Here is a 20458-nt window from a genome sequence, read left to right on the forward strand (position 1 = left end):
CTTCTCCTTATTCAAATGCACCAGTAAATTTCAGATATTGTCACGCTTTTGGTCAGTAACTACACTTCCCACAGCCTGTATCCTACTTGTCTTGTTTAAGGGCTGATTTATTTTGTATTTTAAAGGGTGACTTTTATAAAAATTAGTCACAGCTGTCCCTAGTTCTCAATGCAAACCATGCATCACCATGGACTTCACAGAACAAATTCCCATGATAGTGTTGCTTGAAAATTCATGTCAGTCAAAGGGGCTTGAATTCTCATATGAATTTACATCAACTCTCTCCATTAATTTTTTTAAAATTCACCTTCATTTGCATGGCTGGCTTGCTTTTAAAATGTTGTGTTTTTAAATAACAGATAATAGATCCCTTTGTTGAGGTGGAGATTATTGGGTTACCTGTTGACTGCTGTAAAGATCAGACCAGGGTGGTGGATGATAATGGTAAGATAATCTAAGTAATTTTTTCTTCTCAGAGTAAAATATTTAATAATAATAATAATAAATAATATAGATACTGTTATTAACATTTAATATTAATATATTATAGTAATAATTAATTGCTTTTGTTTTTAAAGCAATCCTAGAGGCAGATATGTCACATTTAATGAATGACACGATGGAATTGTCATTGCTGCTACTGCTTGTGTCCTGTGTCTCTTGGGAACTGAGGCAAGCACTCGCTGTGGACTCGTTTCCCAAAGTGTGTCCTGTTTGTCCTGCAGGGTTCAATCCTGTGTGGGAGGAGACCCTGACCTTCACCATCCACATGCCCGAAATTGCCCTGGTGCGGTTCCTTGTCTGGGACCACGATCCCATCGGGAGAGACTTTGTGGGGCAGAGAACTGTGGCCTTCAGCAGCCTCGTGCCCGGTGAGTCCCCCTGTTCTCCCGAGCATGGGAACCCACCCTCAAACCCAAGGAGAACGTTACCAGCATGAGAAGATAGGTTTTATAAATGTTTATCTCTGTGACTTCATGGGAAGCTTGGACAGCTCTTCTGTTCCCTTAGGGTGCTTTATGCACCGTTCCTCAAAGGAGTTTGGTTGTCTGTGCTTTTGGAAATAACTGCTGCTGTGTTTTTTTGCTGCTGTGTTTTTTATAACTTGGATGCAATTTGTACTGGGGCTGGGAAAACCTGTGAGGACACCAGAGAAGTTTATTAAAGGCACCAGGTGGCTTCCTGTGTATACATCACTCTTATTAGTCATTGCTAGCTGGGCATAAAATGCAAACTGGTGGTTCTTGGTGGTGCTTTGTGTGGAAATGTTTCTATTTCTGTTTCCCCAGGCTATCGCCACGTGTATTTAGAAGGACTGACAGAAGCTTCCATATTTGTTCATATAATCATTAATGAGACCTATGGAAAGGTAGGTACAGCTGGAAATTTACATCTTCCTTCTGATAAGAATGGATTTAAATGCACCCCAGAACCTCCCAGGATTTGTGTTGGAGCGCCCAGGAGGCTCAGAGCATGTGGGGGTTTCCTTGCAGCAAGGAAACTCCACCATAGCATGACTCCACTCTCGCTGTGCACATACTTGCAGATGTTCTTACTGTTAGCACCCAACAATTATCTTCTCTAGATACAGGAGGTACATTTCTTCAGTGTGCTACACTGATCTTATTTTGGAAGTAGATCTTGAGAACTGTAGCTGCAACAGAACATGATATTTGACAAGCTATTTTTAGCAGCTAATTTAATTAATTTAAATTAACCTAATTTAATTTAAGGTTTTAGTGCATAGGTTTTGCTGTTCTGCAAGTCTGCTAATTTTACAATGTTTTTAAAGTGAAAGTGAAAGCACAGTGCTTTTTTTGTGTTTTCAGCTGCCTTCCTTAGCTGTTTCCATCTGGAGATAAGCAGCACAAGGAATTAAGGCCATGTTCAGCAGGATGCTAAAGTCAAATAGCATCTTTGCAGTCATTTAAGAAATTAAGATAAACACAAAACCTGACCTTTGTGAGGTTTGAGGTTGCAGAGGACACTCAGCCCTCAGTCTTGGTGCCTTCTGAGAGGATGCAGAGACTGTAATGGCAAATATGAACCCAAAGTTGTGCAGCACCCACAGAGAGAACAGGGAACAGAGAACAGCAGAGAGAAGGGCCCAGGACTGAGGTTTGCTCTTGTCCAGATCCTCTCCCAGTTCCACTTCCTTTCTCCTCCCTGATCCCATCAGACCATGGGATGGGATCACATGTATTGGTATGTGCACACCTGGGCATATCTGTGAGATCACATCCCTTGGGGATGCTTTCCAGGGACCTGTTTGGCTGCTGCCCTTGTAAAAACAAGTAACTCCAGAGGGGAGGCAAGAGGAGCAGGAGGGGCACCCACAGGGATTGGATCTCTGTCCCTGGGTCTGTTCACCTGATGCTGCTCTGAATGACTGATGGGCTGCACTGCTGCTTCTCATAGGCTGAGTCTGTGTCCATGAGTGAGGACATCTGCTCAGTTCCTAAACTAAGAAATAGTTTTAAATGGCTTGCTGAAGAGTGGTTCTATTTACAGCTGATGTACTGTTACCTTATTTGCTTGTGTGGAAGTCTTGAAAACATTAGCCAAATGGATTTGCATTTCTTTTTGCCTTTCAGTGGAGCCCTTTAATCCTCAATCCCAGTTACACAATAATGCACTTTCTAGGAGCCACAAAGGTAGAGCTCATGAGCATGCACTTTGCATTTGCTGGGCACAGACTTTCCAGTGATTCCCAGTCGCATGATCTGCAACTGCCAAACTGGAACCATTTTCCATGCAGGCTCTGAAACATCTGAATATTGCTTTGATGAAGCCCATGCATAGAAAACTCCACGTTAATGTGCAGCCTGTCACTGCTGAGCACTTCCTAGAGCCTTGTCAGCTCCCATTAGGAGACTGAGCAAAGCTCTCTGGTAACTGTGGCAGGCTGCCATGCTAATGAGGAGAAGGGCAGGCATGCATGAATCCATGGAGACCTGTGCTGGGAGCTCCTTGCTCAGAGTAGCTGTGAGTGGCTTGGTGTGAATTTTTGTTTTGCTGCGTTTTGAACTTTGTTGTCATCGCTCATAAGCACTGTGAGAGCAGCTCTTTGCCTCGTGAGTGAGTGTGAGCTCAGGCCAGGCTGTGGTGTTGCTGTCCCTGCAGAGCAAGCAGCTGATCGGGCTCCGAGGGCTGTTCTCCAAGGCGCCCAAGGCGGGCACTGCCGAGGCCGGCGGGCAGCACGTGCGGAAACGCTCCATCGGCGAGCGCATCCTGCGGCGCACGGCCAGCGCCCCGGCCAAGGGCAGGAAGAAGAGCAAGATGGGCTTCCTGGAGGCTGCTGAGATCAAGGACAGCGCCTCTGAGCCAACAGACCTGAAGGACAAGGAAGGGGTGGTCCGGCGGCCGAAGCGGAGCTTGCAGGCACGCCCCGCGTCCATGCCTGTGGACAGATTCCTCATGGTAGAGCTGCCCTGCCCAGCAGAGGACACTGCCCAGGAGGCCAAGGGAGAGGAAAACTCATCTGGTAAGACACTTCCAAAATTACTTTTGGTGAACAGTCAGGGCTGCCCTTGCTTCTTTCAAGAGTACCTGATTTCTAGCAAGCATTAAAACCAGTACCTATTATGTCAAGTTTACTTCTATAGTCCCTGCTTCATTAAATCTCCAAAGGAGTGAGTCACAGAGCTCAGATCTGGCATAGAAAGACAAGAGGATTTGGTGGAGAAAACATCCAATATGTGTTTTTCCAGGAATTCAAACCCTTGCCCTTGTGAATGCTGCTTGCTGGTAGAAGGTCCAAATGAAATCCTTGTACTGTAACACTCTGCAGTAACCACATGTATAATCCACACTGGAGTCCATCTACTCGATGCTTTTGACTCAGCTTGAAGCATGCATCTTGTTTTCAAGTGTTGTGTGTTTTAACAGAGCTGTTTTGTTCTGTCTTTATTGCCACGCTTCTTTATAGTACAAATGTGACTAGGAACACAGCTGAAGGTAATGCCACGTGCAAGCTATGATGTGGTACCTCATTAACATTACCTACCACAAATATTACATCACCTGCTTGATGTAATTGACATTCCAAGGAAATTTCAATGAAGTGCCTGCAGTTGTATTTTTCCATTTTTTCATGTCACTCAGATAATTTGTACTAAACCTGCACAACCCCATGATTAAGTTCTGTCACAACTGTACCTAGTTTTGCGTTCTCCATTTGTCTGTCTAAGGACAAAATAGCTGTTGACAGACAGAGCAGAGTCTTGTATGCCACTAATATGTTTATCATTTAATTTAGCCAACAGTGATGACAAAACAAATGAGAAGGAAACAAGCTTGAAAGAATTGGCTTTTCCACGTTTGGAGCAAAAGGCAAGTGCTTCAAATTTAGCATCTCAGTTCAAGGAGAATGACCAGAGGGATTCTACAGCTGACTCTTTAGTACCACCTTCACAGGAGCAACCTGAACATTTGGATTTTGCAAATGGTGTAGCTCAAACAAATCACCTCGTGGACTACCAGGAGAATAATCCTTCTGATGGAACTGTCCCCCTAATGCAAGACTCTGACTCTGAACTTCCCACAGAAAAATCACACCACAAAAACTGTGCAGACAGTAAAACAGATGATGACACAAAACTATCTAAGGAAGGGAAAATCAGTCTCATGGAGACTTCTCTTTCTCACAAAGCAGAGGTGGAGAATCACAAATATGACACGAAGAAAAGCACTGCAGCACCTCTTTCCCTTTCTTCTGCCGTGTGCTCTGAGGGCCCTGACTGTCACTCCACGGTGACCCTGCAGGACAGTGACATTTCTCACCTCATTGATGAAGTCTCTCTCTCGACTGAGAGCGAGCTGGACAGCGCTGTGTCCGCTCTCATCGGGCAGCTGGATGGCACAGATGACCAAACTCCCCTTCCCGCTGTCTCCAGCCCCCAGGACAGCAGCAGCCAGAGCCCCAGGGCAGGAGCTGCACTCCCACACGTGTTTGCTGCAGACCTGAGCGGCCCCTGTAGGCACAACTTCACTCCCACAAAATCCAACAAATCCCCTTTATTCTCCACTCCGGACGCAGCCGTGTTCTCCAGTTTGGAGGATGCAGAGTTTTCCACATACACAGTTATCCACGAGGCATCTCCAGCTTCTGAATGTAAGAGCCACAGGGCATTGGTTTGCAAGGAAAAATTAACTAGTCTAGAAAGTGACTTGCCTGGCTCTTCTTGTTCTTCAGCCCTCTCTTTGCTAAATGCAAATCCCAAAAGGAATTGTGCTACAAAATCTGGACCAAGCTGGGAAGCCCCCGAGTCTGCCAGTTCTTTCGGTTCCAACAGCCTCATCTCTGAGGAGGTGCTGGGGGCCCCTGTCCCTGGGGAGCACTCGGCCAGCAGCAGCCTGCTGGAGCTGGATGGGGACTGCCAGGAGCTGCTGGTGACCGCCTGTGAGTACAGACGGGAGGACATGAGCCAGCTGGCTTCTCCTCTGAGCCTGAGGCACAGGCAGGAGCCCGGGCACGGTGCTGACAGCACCTCTGTGAGCAGCTCCACTGCTGCCCAGCGCTGCTCCGAGAGCTCCAGGGCTGCAGGGAGCCCTTTCCCCGCGTGTGAGGGTGTCGGGTTTTTGTGGCAGCAGCGCTCCGGGAAGCACAAGGCTGCAGCGGGCGCTCCCCAGCCCAGCTCAGCCCGCCCCGTGCTCCCGGGGGCTCTGCCGTTCCCCCCTCACCCCGCCATCCAGCACAGCAGCCCCTGCAAGTCCAAGAGTCTGGGAGACCTGACCTCGGAGGACATTTCCTGCAACTTTGAGAGTAAGTATCAGTACATCAGCAGGAGCTTCATCTCCTCGGGCCTGAGGGACAGGAAGGTGGCAGCCATGCAGGGCGTGAGGCCACACTCGACGGACGCGCTGACGGAGCAGCTGCGGAGGCTGCTGTCCCTGGAGCAGGAGGACAGCCGGGAGCCGCTCTGCCCCAGGCAGACGGACGAGGAGTGTCCCCGGGCCCTGGTGAGGAAGCTGTCCTCCCGCAGCCAGAGCCGGGTGCGGAACATCGCCAGCCGCGCCCGGGAGCGGCAGGAGGCGGCGGGCAAGCAGCGGCCCTGCGGCAGCGGCCTGCCCGGAGTGGTGCTGCGGAACAAGGCCCCGGGCCCGCCCGCCGCAAACCGGCACTCCACCGGCTCCTACATCGGCCGATACCTGCACGGCTGCCCCGGGGAGCGCCGCGGGGTGCCCGAGGGAGCCTGCTCCGCCCTGCAGCACGGCTGTGGGGAGCTGCAGCTGCCGCCCGGCGCTCAGGACCAGCCCGAGGTGTATTTCCTGCTCCGGCTCTAGGCAGGAGCTCCCGGCCTGCTGCGCTGCACTGAGGGCTTAGCCAGGAGCTGCCAGGAGCTGCGAGGAGCCGCTCAGTTAGTTCAAAATGCAGTTTCATGCCGGTGTTCAGGGCTGGTTTGCCTGCCAGAGCTGAGGGAAGCGGGAGCCTCCCTGAGGGGTGTGTGACTGTGGGCCGGAGCTGAGGAGCCGGGAGTGTGTGTGTAGCGCTCTGTGTCTAATGCCGTGCTCCAAAGCCTGACATTGCACTGAAGGCAATATTCCTTCCCTTGTGTCTTGTCCTCCTGCTTGGAAAAACACTTTTGGTGATCACTTTTGGCCTTTTGTGAGGATTCTCCAAAGCACTGTGGTGTCTGGAATGCTGGACTGGGGCTTGTTCTGCTCAACAGGCAGCAACCCTTCGTTAGCATCACTTGTTCTGCATTGTTATTATAAATTGTACATGTTTTCATGTATGAACTGTGATTCTACAGCAAACGGTTTGTAGAATTAGGGTTAGTCCAGATTCGTGAGTCCTGTGTAATTTGTCTTCTGCCCTCTACAAAGTATGACAAGAGTTGTCTTCCTTTTTGGTTACTGTGTTGATTTGGGACAGAGTGGAACGTGGGAGTAATTCTGCTTTCATGAATGAAAACAATTTCTGCTTATTTTGTTATGTGTTTTTGCTGTTGGTTGTGTGAGTAGCTTTGGTACAGCAGATCCATTTTCTGTATATTTGTAATTTTATTGCTGAATTGTCGACAGTCAGTGGAATATTTAAACTGACATGGTAGAGTGACTATTTTGACTGTTCACCTTTTTCTATGAAGGCTGAAAGTGAATTGGGTGAAGGAATCTCAGACACCTGAGGCTTCCCTGTAGGGAACAACATAGCTTTATTTTGGTTGGAAGATACTCTTTGCCTTTGTTGTAAGATTTTCTGATATGTCAAAGATGTACCTTTTACCTCTTTCTTTTGTAATGCAGAGTATTATTATTCTTGAAAATGTCATTAAAATAGATTTTTAAGCACTTGGTTACATGTTCTCTGGGAAAAAAAAACTTATCCATATAGATTGGTGCTGAATCCAGCAGCAGTTAGTGACTGCACACATCTGTCTTGGCAGGAGGAAGGGAAAGTCCTTCATTTCGCAGGGTGGTTCTTGGCTGGAGGTGGCAGCTGAGCTCTGGTCTCCCTTCTGGACCAGGAGCCACATTTGAGTTTGTCTGACTGTTCACTGAGGCTCTAACACAGGAGAGTGGCTGTGTTATCACTTGGGAGACAACAGTGGATTTCCTAAACATTCTTTTGATGGAGTAACAGAACCAGACTGGATGAACGCCTTAAGCTTTGGACTTGGATTTCTATTTCATACCCAGGATGCAGTTTGAGAGGTGTGACTGAGACCCAGTAAAAGTGCCTTGTAAGGAAGCAGAGGTGAAGATCTCCATTGTGGGAGAAGAAAAAACTTGCTTTAATTGGAATTAATTTAGAAAAATTGTATAGTGCTTGCAGGAGGTCAGGATAGATTATTGCAGCAGTGTTTTATCACATAATCTTTTATACTCTTACCTTAATTTTAGAAGTTCATCCAGATGGGGACAGTTCTTTGTGTGACAGTGACATTTGCCTAATGGAGCAGGGAAAGGTTTCTGTAGTGCAGCTCAAGCCAAAAACACATCAGCATTTACATACATATATATATATAATCTTTCTCCAGTTTTTAGTTTAAATGATCAAGCTTCATTTTCTTTCCTGGAGTGGAAGCAATACAAACAAATGTACCTGCTGCCAATCCAGCTGCTCCAGGGTGATGTTCCTGCCATGAAGTGTCCTGGGATACCTGAACCACCCTGCTGGTCCTCCCGTGCCCAGGTGCTGTGCTGTTACTGGTGAGTACTGGTGCTGCCAGCCCCGAGCTGGTGTGGGACACTGGGTCAGAAATGTTTGTGTCACTGTGAATTGGTGCTGCCGCAGCGATTTGGGGTCCCAGAAAATCCAACCTGGGGGTGATGTTGCTCTGTGCAGCAGCTCCAAAACTCCATGGGAATGGGGCACTTGGGGGAAACTGCAAATGCCTCCTCCAGCTTTGTGCTCTGGATCATGAACTGAGGGGACACAGTTCAGATATTCAGCACTTCCAGAACTCAGCCTTTAAACTCTGGAAATGTCTGCTGTGTGGATCCCAAGCAGCATTGTACAGAGCCAGGGGTTTTAGACACTTGTGTGGGACAGAGCAGCAAGCTGCAGTTCAGACATCTAGAAGGCCATTCAATTTTAGTCCTCTCCCAAAATTAATTAAACTGTCTGAACAAGGCTGCAGCTTGTTGAAAATCCATCTAGTGAAGACTTTCTTGGTGTAGAATCTGCAGAATAAACAATCACTTCAGCCTCGTAAAGGCTAGTGGCTCACATCCTGGGTTAGCAGGCTTAAATTGCTTTGCTAATTCATGAAAGAAGGCATAAATTAAACTGTTCAAGAATCTACAGAGAACAGATGGGTTTAGAATATTACTTTTGAGAAATTATATATTTTCTAATTCAAGGCCAGGAAGAGTCTGTAGTTACATTTACATGATTGTTTATTGGAATATCAGCTGCCCCTGCTTTAAACAGTTGCACAGAATGTTCCAGGTGTTAGGGAGCCATTCCACATCCCTCACTCCTGGCACAGGAGCCCCTGTTCTGACGCTTTGGTAGGAGGGCTTGCATCCTGAGTTTCCCATTCGCATCTTAAATAAGATGAATGTGTGTAAGAGTAAAACATTTCATTTTAAAACAGCCAGATTTTCATCCATGTTGGGTCAATTTTGTTCTGAGGGCTGATGCTCATTTGGATTTGTTTTGATAAGATTTTAATGCCGTTCCTTTTCGCAACAGGGAAAATCATGTGCAGGAGCCTCAGTCACACACGAGACAGTGGCACAGTGATTACACTGATTACAGATCTGCTTAGACATGCAGGAGGAGAAATAAATTGAATTTCTACCAGAGATTATCTTTTAAAGTCCTGTGTTGGTTGATACAGAAAGAAATTAAAATGAACAGTGCCTAGCTGGCCTACTTGAGGTGGAATTTTGTGTGTGCAGAAAGCCATGGAAGTGGAAATACCTTTTTTTATATACATTAGTGTAGCTTTAGTCTAGCTATGGACCAAGACAGGAGAGTTTGCAGTCTGGGTGAGCTGAGTTAGGCCTTGCCTTGTCTCTGCTCCCAGTGTTGGCCGGGCAGGTGGGCACGGCTGTGTTTGTGTGTGAGGGAGGGATGGAGGCAGGGAGAGCAGCTGGGGCTGCTGCACTGCTTTGTTAGTCCTTGCTTTAGGAACAGTCGGGATTTTAACATCAAGACTGGTCCTTGCCCTGTCACTGCTGCAGTCCAGCAGCCTTTGGAGGGTCTGGCTCCAGCCCGAGGAGCTCGTGCTGCAGGTGGAGCCACAGGGATTTGCTGCTCTGGTTCCATGTGTGTGGAAAGGGATGCTGAGAAGGAAATTTGACGTTCTCAACAGCCCGAATTTCACCGGTTGCTTGGCTGGGCACAAATAAAAATAAATCCCAATCTTCCTGGGCACATTTAAAAGAAATGTGAACTTCCATGTCAGACTTCATAATGACACAGAAATAGTTCCTTTATATTCAAACCAGTGAGGTCTTTTCCCTCTCATCTCAAACCCCTGTATTCTCTGATCTAATCCCAGCACACAGGGAATGCAGCCATGTACAAAGTGACACCAGGGCTGGGAACTCTGGTGTCTGACAGCCCCAAACTTTGGGTGTGGGGCAGCCCTGTAGCTGTGAGGGAGGGCTGAGACCTTCCTGGAGGAGCCTCCTGGCTGTGCCCCCTGCTCCCCCCGTGCTCCTGGAGAAGCTGGGGTGAGGCACTGCTGCAGCAGCGTGGGGGATTTGCAGAGTCCCTGAGCTCTCTCCTGCCCTGGTCTCAGGCTTGGCTGGGGGGAGACTGCCATTCACCAGTGCAATCAGGCTGTATTTATCCCATTTCAAGGAGTAATAGACTTAGGGAAGCACATCTTTAAGGGGAACAGATGTCTGGAAGTAGATGATTAATTTGTGCTGAGTTTTCAAGCACTCATTTAACTTATAAGCTCTTTAAAGTGGGTTCTTTAATGTAGTGTTTCACGTCTTAAAACATTTATAGTCAAAATCTTATTTCGGTTAAGGATGTGTGTGTCTAAAGCGATAGTTTTAAATTCAGTGGTTTCTGCAAAGGAACACTGCTGAGAGAACAGAATATGGAGAGTTGCAGAGTGCTGCAGGTCATGTTAATTTGACTCTCTTATTTCTAGGGCTGGTAACATATTTTCAGTAACGTGAAATTTCAGCTGCATCCAAGAGGATGCTCTTGCAGGGCAGAGTTCAGCAGGATGAGGGAACACGACTGAGTGCTACATTTGTGTGCTTTGCACAGTGTGAATCCAGTGTGAATTGTGCAGTTGGTGGAGTTTCCCCAGCTGTGTGCTGGGGTGGGGTCTGTTTCTTGGCTGCTTGTCCAGACTTGGTCCATCTCAAGCTGTTCCAAAGGCACCAGAGATGGAAATTTGGTTTAAAGCATGTGTCAGGTTTCTTGTACTATTTCATACCTGATTTCCAAACAGAGGTGATGCTGAGTAATCAAGATGGTAATTAATATTCTTGTATTTATTTTGTCTTGGGATTATGATGTCAAATATTTAGAATGTGCCTGGCCTTGTAAAGGGTGAGGGTGCATGTGCTGTTTGAATTAATTTAAATAAGCAGTACTGATATTGGCTTGAACCCCACTTTTCTGCTATGGATGCTATCCATGCCCTGGATGGATTTGGCCTCTGGAGGAGCTGCTCCAGGCTCTGGCTACATGCACAGGGTGTGGAAGGGGACTGTTCTTAACTGGGTGTTCGTTAGCTCTCTAAAGCTAATTGAGAGTCAGAGCTGCAGTGTGGAGCTGTGGGAGCACTGGGGCCATGTGGCCCTTGTTGCAGTGGGATCCTTCCCCACCCAAACGGAGAGAAAACTGCAGAGGATTTAATCTTTTAGCATTTCCTGAAGCCAACATGTGCTTTCATGAGAGAAACCAAGATTTACCAATCAGTACAGTTTGTAATTGGAAAGATAAATCCTCAGCAGCTCCTCTGGTCTCTGTTCCAGGCACAGGACTGAGCCAGCCTTGCAGCAGGAGTGCTGCTGGACTGACAGCAGGAGGGAGGGAAAAGAGCTGATGCACACATGTCCAGGAATTGTCCCTTTGATTTCCTAGCAGAAAAGCCCTTGTTTTGACTGAAAGGAAGTGTTTCTTTAGCCAGTAACTCGGGCTCCTCCATCACCAGGCCAGCAGCTCTGCTCTGCTGTAGGTCTGTGCTGGGAATGGTGCACAGGGATTCAGTCCAGAACCAGAGGAAATGGTTCCTCTCTCAGGGATGGTTTTGGCAGCACCTCCTGCTGCACATAGTGGAGATGCTGAAAGCTCAGCAGGAGGAATTCATATAGCAAGGCCCTGTGCTGCTCTGATGGGAAGCTTTAAACAAGGGGTAACTCCATGTGTTCTGTGTGAGGGATATAATAATCTAAATCAGACCAAAATTCTGCATTGTTGGTCATACACATCCCATATATTTTCATTTGTTACCAAGTGAAAGAATTGTGGGGAGTGATGGCAGTCCTACAGTGCTGATTCACCAGTCTTCCCAGGCTCAACAGTCCAGAGGCTGCAGTTGCTGAATGTATTTCTGTTCATTTGTTATGGAAATGATTTTTAGAATTATTCAAACCATTATTGCTTGATTGGTTAAAAACTGGAATGTGATACCTGATTTGGATTTGCCAGTTACTTTTCCCGAGGCATCTCCTCTGCAGAAGGCACAGGAACACAACCCCTCAGAGCTCACAGTTTTCACCCCCCAGCAGAATCCAATGGCAGCCCCCATTTGCTGAGGAAATCATTCCACCAACTGTTCTTTTGCCCAGCAACTTTCCTTCAACCTCTTAGATGGAACAGGATAAACAATAATGGAATGTTGTTAGGGATAGATACTTGTCCCTTGAAGTTTCTCTAGCATTTGTTATTTTTTCTATTCCATTTCCACTTCTTCCAAGGAAGTTACTCCTACTACACCAGCAGTGATTTTTGGGACAAGTGATCAGGTTAGTTTGTTGATTTAAAAAAAAAAAAAAAGGGTTTAAATTGATACCTTTGTAGAGGCTTTCCTTCCATGGCTTTTCCCAGCCATGCTTTTGTGCCTCCTGTCCATATCACTTTGTGGTGATCCAAGCTGTGGATTTCATTTGATCTGTGCAGGCTGCAACAGATCCTGTTGATGTGGGGCCAGAGAGACAGAATTTGCAGTCCCTCCATAGCAGAACAAACCCTGGCTGCTCTCAGATGGTCAATTATCTTAATTGAGTTCTCTCTATTTATTAACAGATCTTTAGTTCATCTTTCACTCTTACCTTCAGATTTCTCCCCAATCTTTCCCCATGTGTGAGACGAGGTGATTTCTATGCACGGGCTGTGCACGGAACAGATGGATCTGACAGCAATGCCATATTCTCCCACCAAAATTGACAGGATAATAAATGGAGATCTTGTTAAACTTGGCTGTGTCACCATCAGTGCTTGTTTGCTAATATTTCACAGCAAGGCAGACTGGCTGACAGGGCTTTGCTGAATGCATTGGCAGCAGCCTTTTCTTAAGCTTAAAGAAATAAAGAAGACGAACAGGGATCTCTGGAGACCATGCCAAGACCAATCCAGAATATGATGGGGAAGCTCAGGGGCTGAGGGAGCCCAGGGCTGCCCATCTGACATGGATCTGACCCTCCTGCCAAAGGCTTTTCCATCCTAGCTCCTGAGCTACCCAGAGTTACACACAGAGCTGTTTGGCTAAAGCTGGGAATCTCTCCACATCACATCTCCATTCAGCAACTGCAGCCTCTCTGCTGCATTCTGGGCCTGGCACAGCTGGGCACAGCTGGGCACAGCTGGGCCTGGAGGATTCAGAGGCAGCAGGAATGGACTGGGGGTGGCAGCAGCAGCAGGGAAGGATCTGACAGAAACCCTTTGGGTTTTACTTGGCCCCCTGAGCCACACAAACACCTGCGTGGAGCTGGGCACAAGAGCTAAATAGCTGCCAGACAGACACTCATTAATGTTTAATTAATCACTCAGACACTGAGGGTGGATCCAGCTCTGGGGCTTGCACACCCGGGTTCTGTCACTGTCCCGTCTCTGCTGCCAGTGCTGGCAGGGACCCTGAGTGTCTGCAGAACAGATTTGTCACAGCTGTGGTGTCACCCTGCTGCCCTGTGCTCTTTGTGTGTACTTGCATGTCTGAATAACACGCAGCTCCTCCAGACTGAAGTGGATCCTTTGGTTTCCAGGGGACAGGTTAAACCTCAGTGTATTTAATAAACTGATTTGGAAATACTTAGGGATGTCAGGTTGTAAGACTTCATGAAGTCATATATTCTCTGGGGTAGACTTTGTCTGGAATTTTTCTCTATTTCTCATGCGTGAAATTTCTCTATTTCTTTTTTTTTTGCTATTCCATGTTATAGTCAAAAAATGGTTTTGATTGTTTTGTCACTGGGCTGCCCTGGTGGCCTCTCCATGTGGCATCCCTGGCATATGTCACTTTTCACTGGTCAATGTCACTTCTCACTGGTGAATTTACTATGTTGTCAAGACTCACTATACCTGTGGATCAGCAGGGATAGTAGGAAAACAACAATCGCCTGCTAAAGCTGACTGCATCTTTAGGAGCCAGAGATGAGTGAGCTCTCCTTGGTGGCACACTGCCCCTCCACCCTGGGGACACTCATCTCTTGCTCATGCTCGCCCCAGGTGAGGGCAGGAGGATCCAGTGAGGGGCTGAGCACATGGCAGCAGAGATGAGCTTTGGGTCAAACCAGGTGTGCAGGGTCAGGCCTTCCCTCCCTTCCATGGCTCCATCACAGCTCCCACTGCTCCAGGAGAGCACTCTGAAATGTTTGGGGGTTTCGTTTGGGCTTTGGAGTTTGGTTCTTTGGGGTTTTTTAGTGTGAATCAGAGACTTTGTTCTTTGCCCTTTCATAAATGAAACCAATGCCATCTGTGCTGGAGGAGCTGCAGGGTGGCTTTGCTCTCCTTGCTGTGTGCTCAGCCTTAGAGCAGCTCAGGCTCCAAGGCTGGGTCTGACAGTGAGATTGGAGCTTTTCCCCTGCTGGCACCAGACTGAGGGGAGGGGAGTGAGGAGTGCCTTGTCTGGGCTGTGCCTGGGGCTGTGCTGGGGCTGCTGGGCAGCTCAGGCCAAGGGGAGCAGGAGAATGTCCAGCAGGGGCAGGGGAATGTCCAGCAGGAGCAGGGGAATGTCCATCAGTGTCCAGCAGCACCTCTGGGACAGGGCTGGAGCAGCCCCAGGGGCAGGATGGGCAGGATGTGCAGGATGGGCAGGATGGGCAGGATGTGGATCACGCTCCACTGGGCTGTCAGCACGGGGCATCCTGAGCTGGGTTATTTTCTCATGCTGGATGGGAGCATTTAAGGTAACGTTTGATCATTATTTTTCAACTCCTCTGTAACCATGGAGACCAGGGGCTTCCTAAAGCAAAGCAGGAGCTCTCAAGGTGCAGCTGGAACTCACTTAGACATTTCTGCCTCTTTTGGCCCCCTGTCAAATCCTTTTGCTTTTGGGAAGCTGGAACAAAGAATCAGAGCGGCATATGTGGAATATTACACTTCAAATTAAAGTTCAGTGGGATAAATGTGAGTGGATCTGCCTTTGAAAACAAAGGGTAACTCAAAAGCTTCTCTCCTACAGCCCCTGCTCTAAACATGGAGGGTATATGCCAAGAAAATGAGCAGGTACAGCAGATCTCTTCCTTCTCTATAAAACAAAAGCAAGAGGACCTGTACCTGGAAATGTCAGAAACCGAGGAGGTGGAAAAATATGATGGAAAATATCTCATTACTCATATACATTTGAATCTGTAAACTGTTGGATAGGGATAGGAAAGTCTCTATCATCTGACTTCCCATGATTAGTTGTTCCCACTGTGGCAGGATTGCATTGTGCCAGCTCCAGCTTGAAGGCAAGAGCTCTGATGGATCAATGCAGTGAAGCCTGACTTTGTTTAGCTCTCCTGCATCTTCAGCTAATGATTTTGCTAAATGTGCACATGGTCCTGCCTTACTTTTGTCAGATGATCAACAACTTCGTTGTCATCCTTAGTTCCTTACACTCGTGTTCAGAGAGCAGAATTTATTTCCTCAGCATTTGCTTTATTGAATTGCAGTGTGTTTAATCTTGGGGTATGGCAGCAGAGCAAAATGTTTGGGGTTTTATTTCTATAATTGATAGTAGGAGCTCACTGCTGTGTGTGGTGAGTCCCCTGCAGAGCTGGGATCTGTGGAGTCAGTGCTTTCAGTGTCCAGGGCACATCCCTGAGGGAGCTGAGCTGCCCTGGCCCAGCTGCCAGCAGGAACTCTCACCTCCAGCAGTTCTGGCTTCCCTCCTTGGAGGGAAGAGAAAGGAAGTTTTACTTCATTTTTACATTTTTACATTTACATTTCATCAGAATACTTCCTGGATGTGGAGCAGATAGTTCTGTGAAACAGCAATAAAGCCATCCTGTAAGGAGAGCCCATGGATTCCTGCTCCCTGTCCTTAGCTTAACTTGTCCAGCAAGTGCCTCACTCCTCAGCCTGGGAATGGGCAGCAGCTTTCCCTGTGGCAGCAGGAAATGGGGGATTCTGCAGCCAGGTGTGTCTTACTGAATCACAAAAAATCACCAAAAATGTGTGAGTCTGGCTCGGGTGTACCAGGGTTGTTTACAGCTCTCATGTGTGGCAGCAATCCCTACCCAGCAGGGAGGGAGAGGGGATCAAGCCCTGTGTGCAGAGATGTGCTGGGGAAATGCATTTGTGGCAATGAAAATTCATTGATTTGTGGTGCAATGAGTTGTCACATGTCAGGAGACACGAATAATGGATATGGATGAATTTTAATAGGCTTTTTAAAGTTATCTGGAAACGATCCTGAGTCCCACGGCAGTTCTATGAGATTTCAGCCCACACAATCATCATCTTGTTCAGAGAATTGTTGTACATAAAGTTTGAGTAGCTATGGGGGAATTGTTTTCTTTTCTCTGTATTATACAGAAGACTGAATTTAATGACAGGAGAGGAAATGTCAGAACTAAATAAATGACTAATTCCTTGCAGCAGTAGAGCTGGTGCCATAAAACATAAGTTAATAAATGACAACTGTTTAGACAGGCTTGAGCCACCCTTAGTCTTCCAAGCATTTTAATGGCAGGGGTGGGTTGTGAGTGCTGTTCTCTGAAGCCAAGGAGCTGTGGCAGAACCTGGAATTACCCTGGGATGCTGCCTGGGGTGAGGGTTGTGCAGCCACAGACAGAGGTGCTGCCACCTTCCTCTTCTCCTTGGGGAGCTGTACCTCACTTCAGGCTAAACAATACCTCCCTTGCCCTAAGAACGAGTGGTGGGATCTGTGTATCATTGTGTCCTCAGAGCAGGGCATTCCTCTGTTAGCCAGAGCAAAGTGTGGCCAGCTCTGGAGCTCAGCACTGCATCCTGCCCTCCTCCTGCAGCTGCTGCTGTCCCTGCCTCTGTCCCCTCCCAGCCCTGGCTCCCTGTGTGCCAGCCCTGGGGTCCATCCCTAATGCACTCTGAGCCACGAGTGACAGCATGCCAGGCTTCTTAGGCTTTCATTTATCTTTAAGATTAGACAATCAGCTTTGCAATGTATTGAGGTAAAAAAAGTCTTGTTTTTCTTCTTAAAAAAATCAATGTGCAGGTGTGGCAGGGGAGCAGTCTGAGGCTCAGGATGCATTGATATCAAAATATGTAGAGGGATCATTCAGCAACAGGCTGATTAAAAATCCAGAAGACAAGCTGGGAAGGAGATTTAATAAGGAAGGAAATGATCTCTGTTTTGTTTTTCTGGAGCAGCTGCTGATCACGAAATTGTGGCACAACAGTGCGACATTGCAGAGGTAAAAGGGTGGAGCAAGAGGCAGTAGGAGCTTAAATTGGGATGTTGTGTGTGATGGAAGACAGTCCCATAATATAAGATCTATGATTAGTTCAAGATCTATATTGTTACAAAGATATTTTTCCCAAAAGAGCCAATATGCAGCTTAATTTCAGTACTAACATGACTTATTAGAGACTCTGTAATATTTATTAGAATTGGCAATGGAGAGTCAAAGAGGCTCTTTGTAGTTCTGGTATCTCCTTCAGTGAACTTGGAATCAGCTGTTAGCAGCAAATTAGTGAACAGCTGTAATTATGCTAAAAATATAATGTTGAGAGGATTAAGGCAGGCCAGGAGGTGGCTGAGCCGTGAGGTGGCACAAGGCAAAGTGAATATGCCCAAAGCAGCAGCCACGAGCACGGCTGACAGGCAGCAGTGACCCCGTGTGCCAGGCAAGGACAGGGCTGGGGATTCATGGATTTACTGGGTGTTGAGGGCTGCCCTGAGCTGCAGGGGAATGAGCAGCCTGACATTCCACACGCTTCGCTTCAGAGGACGTGGCACTGGAAAGGCAGCGACGTCCCTGGGGCTGCTGGCAGGGAGATCCTGGCTCCAGAGATGAGCTCGATGTTAATGAACTTGGGGAGCCACATGTGAGCCTGGGTCACAGCCCAGTGTCCCTTCCATGGCCTGGGTCACAGCCCAGTGTCTCTTCAGTGTGCCTGGGTCACAGCCCAGTGTCCCTTCCATGGCCTGGGTCACAGCCCAGTGTCCCTTCAGTGCTCTGGGTCACAGCCCAGTGTCCCTTCAGTGTGCCTGGGTCACAGCCCAGTGTCCCTCCTGTGTCCTGGGTCACAGCCCAGTGTCCCTCCAGTGCCCTGGGTCACAGCCCAGTGTCCCTTCAGTGTGCCTGGGTCACAGCCCAGTGTCCCTTCAGTGTGCCTGGGTCACAGCCCAGTGTCCCTTCCATGGCCTGGGTCACAGCCCAGTGTCCCTTCAGTGTGCCTGGGTCACAGCCCAGTGTCCCTTCAGTGTGCCTGGGTCACAGCCCAGTGTCCCTTCCATGGCCTGGGTCACAGCCCAGTGTCCCTCCAGTCCCCTGGGTCACAGCCCAGTGTCCCTTCCATGGCCTGGGTCACAGCCCAGTGTCCCTTCAGTGTGCCTGGGTCACAGCCCAGTGTCCCTTCCATGGCCTGGGTCACAGCCCAGTGTCCCTTCAGTGTGCCTGGGTCACAGCCCAGTGTCCCTTCAGTGTGCCTGGGTCACAGCCCAGTGTCCCTTCCATGGCCTGGGTCACAGCCCAGTGTCCCTCCAGTCCCCTGGGTCACAGCCCAGTGTCCCTTCCATGGCCTGGGTCACAGCCCAGTGTCCAGGCAGGATCACCAGACCTTCTCCACCTGTGAGATGTTCCCCACATCACCCTTTGCTCTTACCTGGAGCTGCCTTTTCCCTGCAGGTGTGAGCTGGAGCCCTTCCTGGGTGTCCCCTCCTGTACCCAGGCACTGCCACCCTCGCTTTGGCCCTGGATTTGTCACAACAAACCCCACATACAGATGTGGAAAAGCAGTAAAAGAACCAATAAAAGTATCCCAAGTTTAATTTCATGAGCAAGGTAATGGAATAGGATCATTCTGACACAAGGGTTATTTTCTATTTGCCTTTTAAATTTGAAACATTCAGAACAATTTGAGAGTTTTGATGTGTAATGAAACTCTGACCTGTTTTCTGCCAAATTGCAATTGTACAGCCTTGGCTTAGCAATATATTGCCTGCTGGAACTGGGGCAAAGTAAATCCACATACATTATGTAACTTGAATTGGTTTATACAAGGAGAAAGGGATATATCTTAAGCTTTTTAAATAAGGGATAAGTACAATACTGGGAAATTGTTAATATTATCTCATGCTAAATTTTAAAATGCATTTCCAGGTGCAGCATTTAAAGATGAAGCTGTTTAAGTGATGGGATCATTGGCTTCCCTGTGTCTGGGAGCTGTCATTGTAGGGATGGGACTGAGTGTTGTGCTGTGGTGAGATAATGTTGGGAGGAGCCTGCTGGATATACCTGGATGGGCAGAAATGCAAGGAAATCAATCATTTGTCAGAGGGAATAGAAATAGAAATGTTGTGGTTTAAGGCCCAGACTCTGCTGTAATGTTCATTAAAGTCAGTGAAGAGCTCCAAAACCAGCTCCTTCTGTCAGTATCATTGACCAACCTGGAGAGAACCATTCAAAACTTTTAGTAGGAGAAAATTAATTTATTGACATTTTAAAGCATATTGACTACTTTGGGGAGGATAATACTTTAGAGGGTAATACTTTGAAATATCTCAGTTGTGCAGTTTTTAATGTCATCATTCCAGTGTCAGAGCCTAGGGCAGAGCACAAAGAGACCAAAGCTGTGATCTTAGTGACTTCTATGTACACCAGTATATAATTTATAATTTATTATAATTATTTATATTAATTATATATTTATTTATATATTTATTTATTATCTATGCCTAACTTCATGCTTCTGGAGTGAGTGGGGGGCAAGGTGCAGTGGGACAGGGTGAGCACTGCACTGGGAAATGCAGCCCAGGGATCTTGCAGCAGTAAGTGTAGTAACAAATTAAAAATAAATCGACTAAAAATAGAGTGTACATCACCAAAGCTGGAACTCGACATGCTGTCAAGACATCAGTCCCCAGATGGGCCCCAGGTGCCCTGGCCATGGGGAAGGGACCAGCCCTGCTCAGCTGCTGCTGCCCAAACACAGAGCCTGGGAATTGTTTCCACATGAGGGCACGGGGCTGCTCTGGCAGGAGCCCCTGTCACAAACCTCCCTCTCTGGCTGGCAGAGGACACTTGTCAGGCACAGGACAAAGGCCAGAGAATGACTTTTTAAGACTGTTTTACTTCACTTTCAGTAGATTTTTTAATGCTGTCACTGCCCTGAGCATTGGCACGTTGGAGGTTGTGACATATATCACTAAATCTGAATGCTGAGGTTTGTGCTGCCCTTGCTCTTCCCCCAAGAAACAATTCCCTCCCAATATCCCATCTAACCCTGCCTCTGGCAGTGGAAGCCATTCCCCCTTGGCCTGTCCCTCCAGCTCCTGCTGTTCTTGCCCAGGTTCCTGCTGTCCTTTCCCAAGTCCTGCTGTGTGGAATTGTTGGAAGGACAAGGGTGGCATCCTCGTGACAGCTCCTCACTCCTGGAGCAGTCACCAAAGGGATGACCTAAGGC

At 47.7% G+C, this 20458-nt stretch overlaps 1 protein-coding gene across 20 annotated transcripts in view; it reads left to right on the plus strand.

Moving 5' to 3' along the window:
- PLCH1 (phospholipase C eta 1) overlaps window positions 1-20458 on the plus strand; it is a 79261-nt gene that overhangs the window by 51107 nt on the left and 7696 nt on the right. For 11 of the 20 annotated variants that reach the window (XM_086843886.1, XM_086843891.1, XM_086843885.1 and 8 more), the window contains 5 exons: window positions 360-444; window positions 726-872; window positions 1290-1369; window positions 3124-3484; window positions 4259-7293. In XM_086843886.1, coding sequence (XP_086700012.1) covers window positions 360-444; window positions 726-872; window positions 1290-1369; window positions 3124-3484; window positions 4259-6285 — 2700 coding nt within the window. In that variant the 3' untranslated portion in view covers window positions 6286-7293. Of the gene's footprint in view, window positions 1-359; window positions 445-725; window positions 873-1289; window positions 1370-2594; window positions 2655-3123; window positions 3485-4258; window positions 7294-8023; window positions 8155-9142; window positions 9256-20458 lie in introns of those variants that run through there. The other 9 variants (XM_086843878.1, XM_086843879.1, XM_086843895.1 and 6 more) reach the window with 6 other exon arrangements.

This window comes from Cyanistes caeruleus, chromosome 10 (genome assembly GCF_971803275.1).
Source record: "Cyanistes caeruleus chromosome 10, bCyaCae1.hap1.1, whole genome shotgun sequence".
Taxonomy (NCBI): Eukaryota; Metazoa; Chordata; class Aves; order Passeriformes; family Paridae; genus Cyanistes; species Cyanistes caeruleus.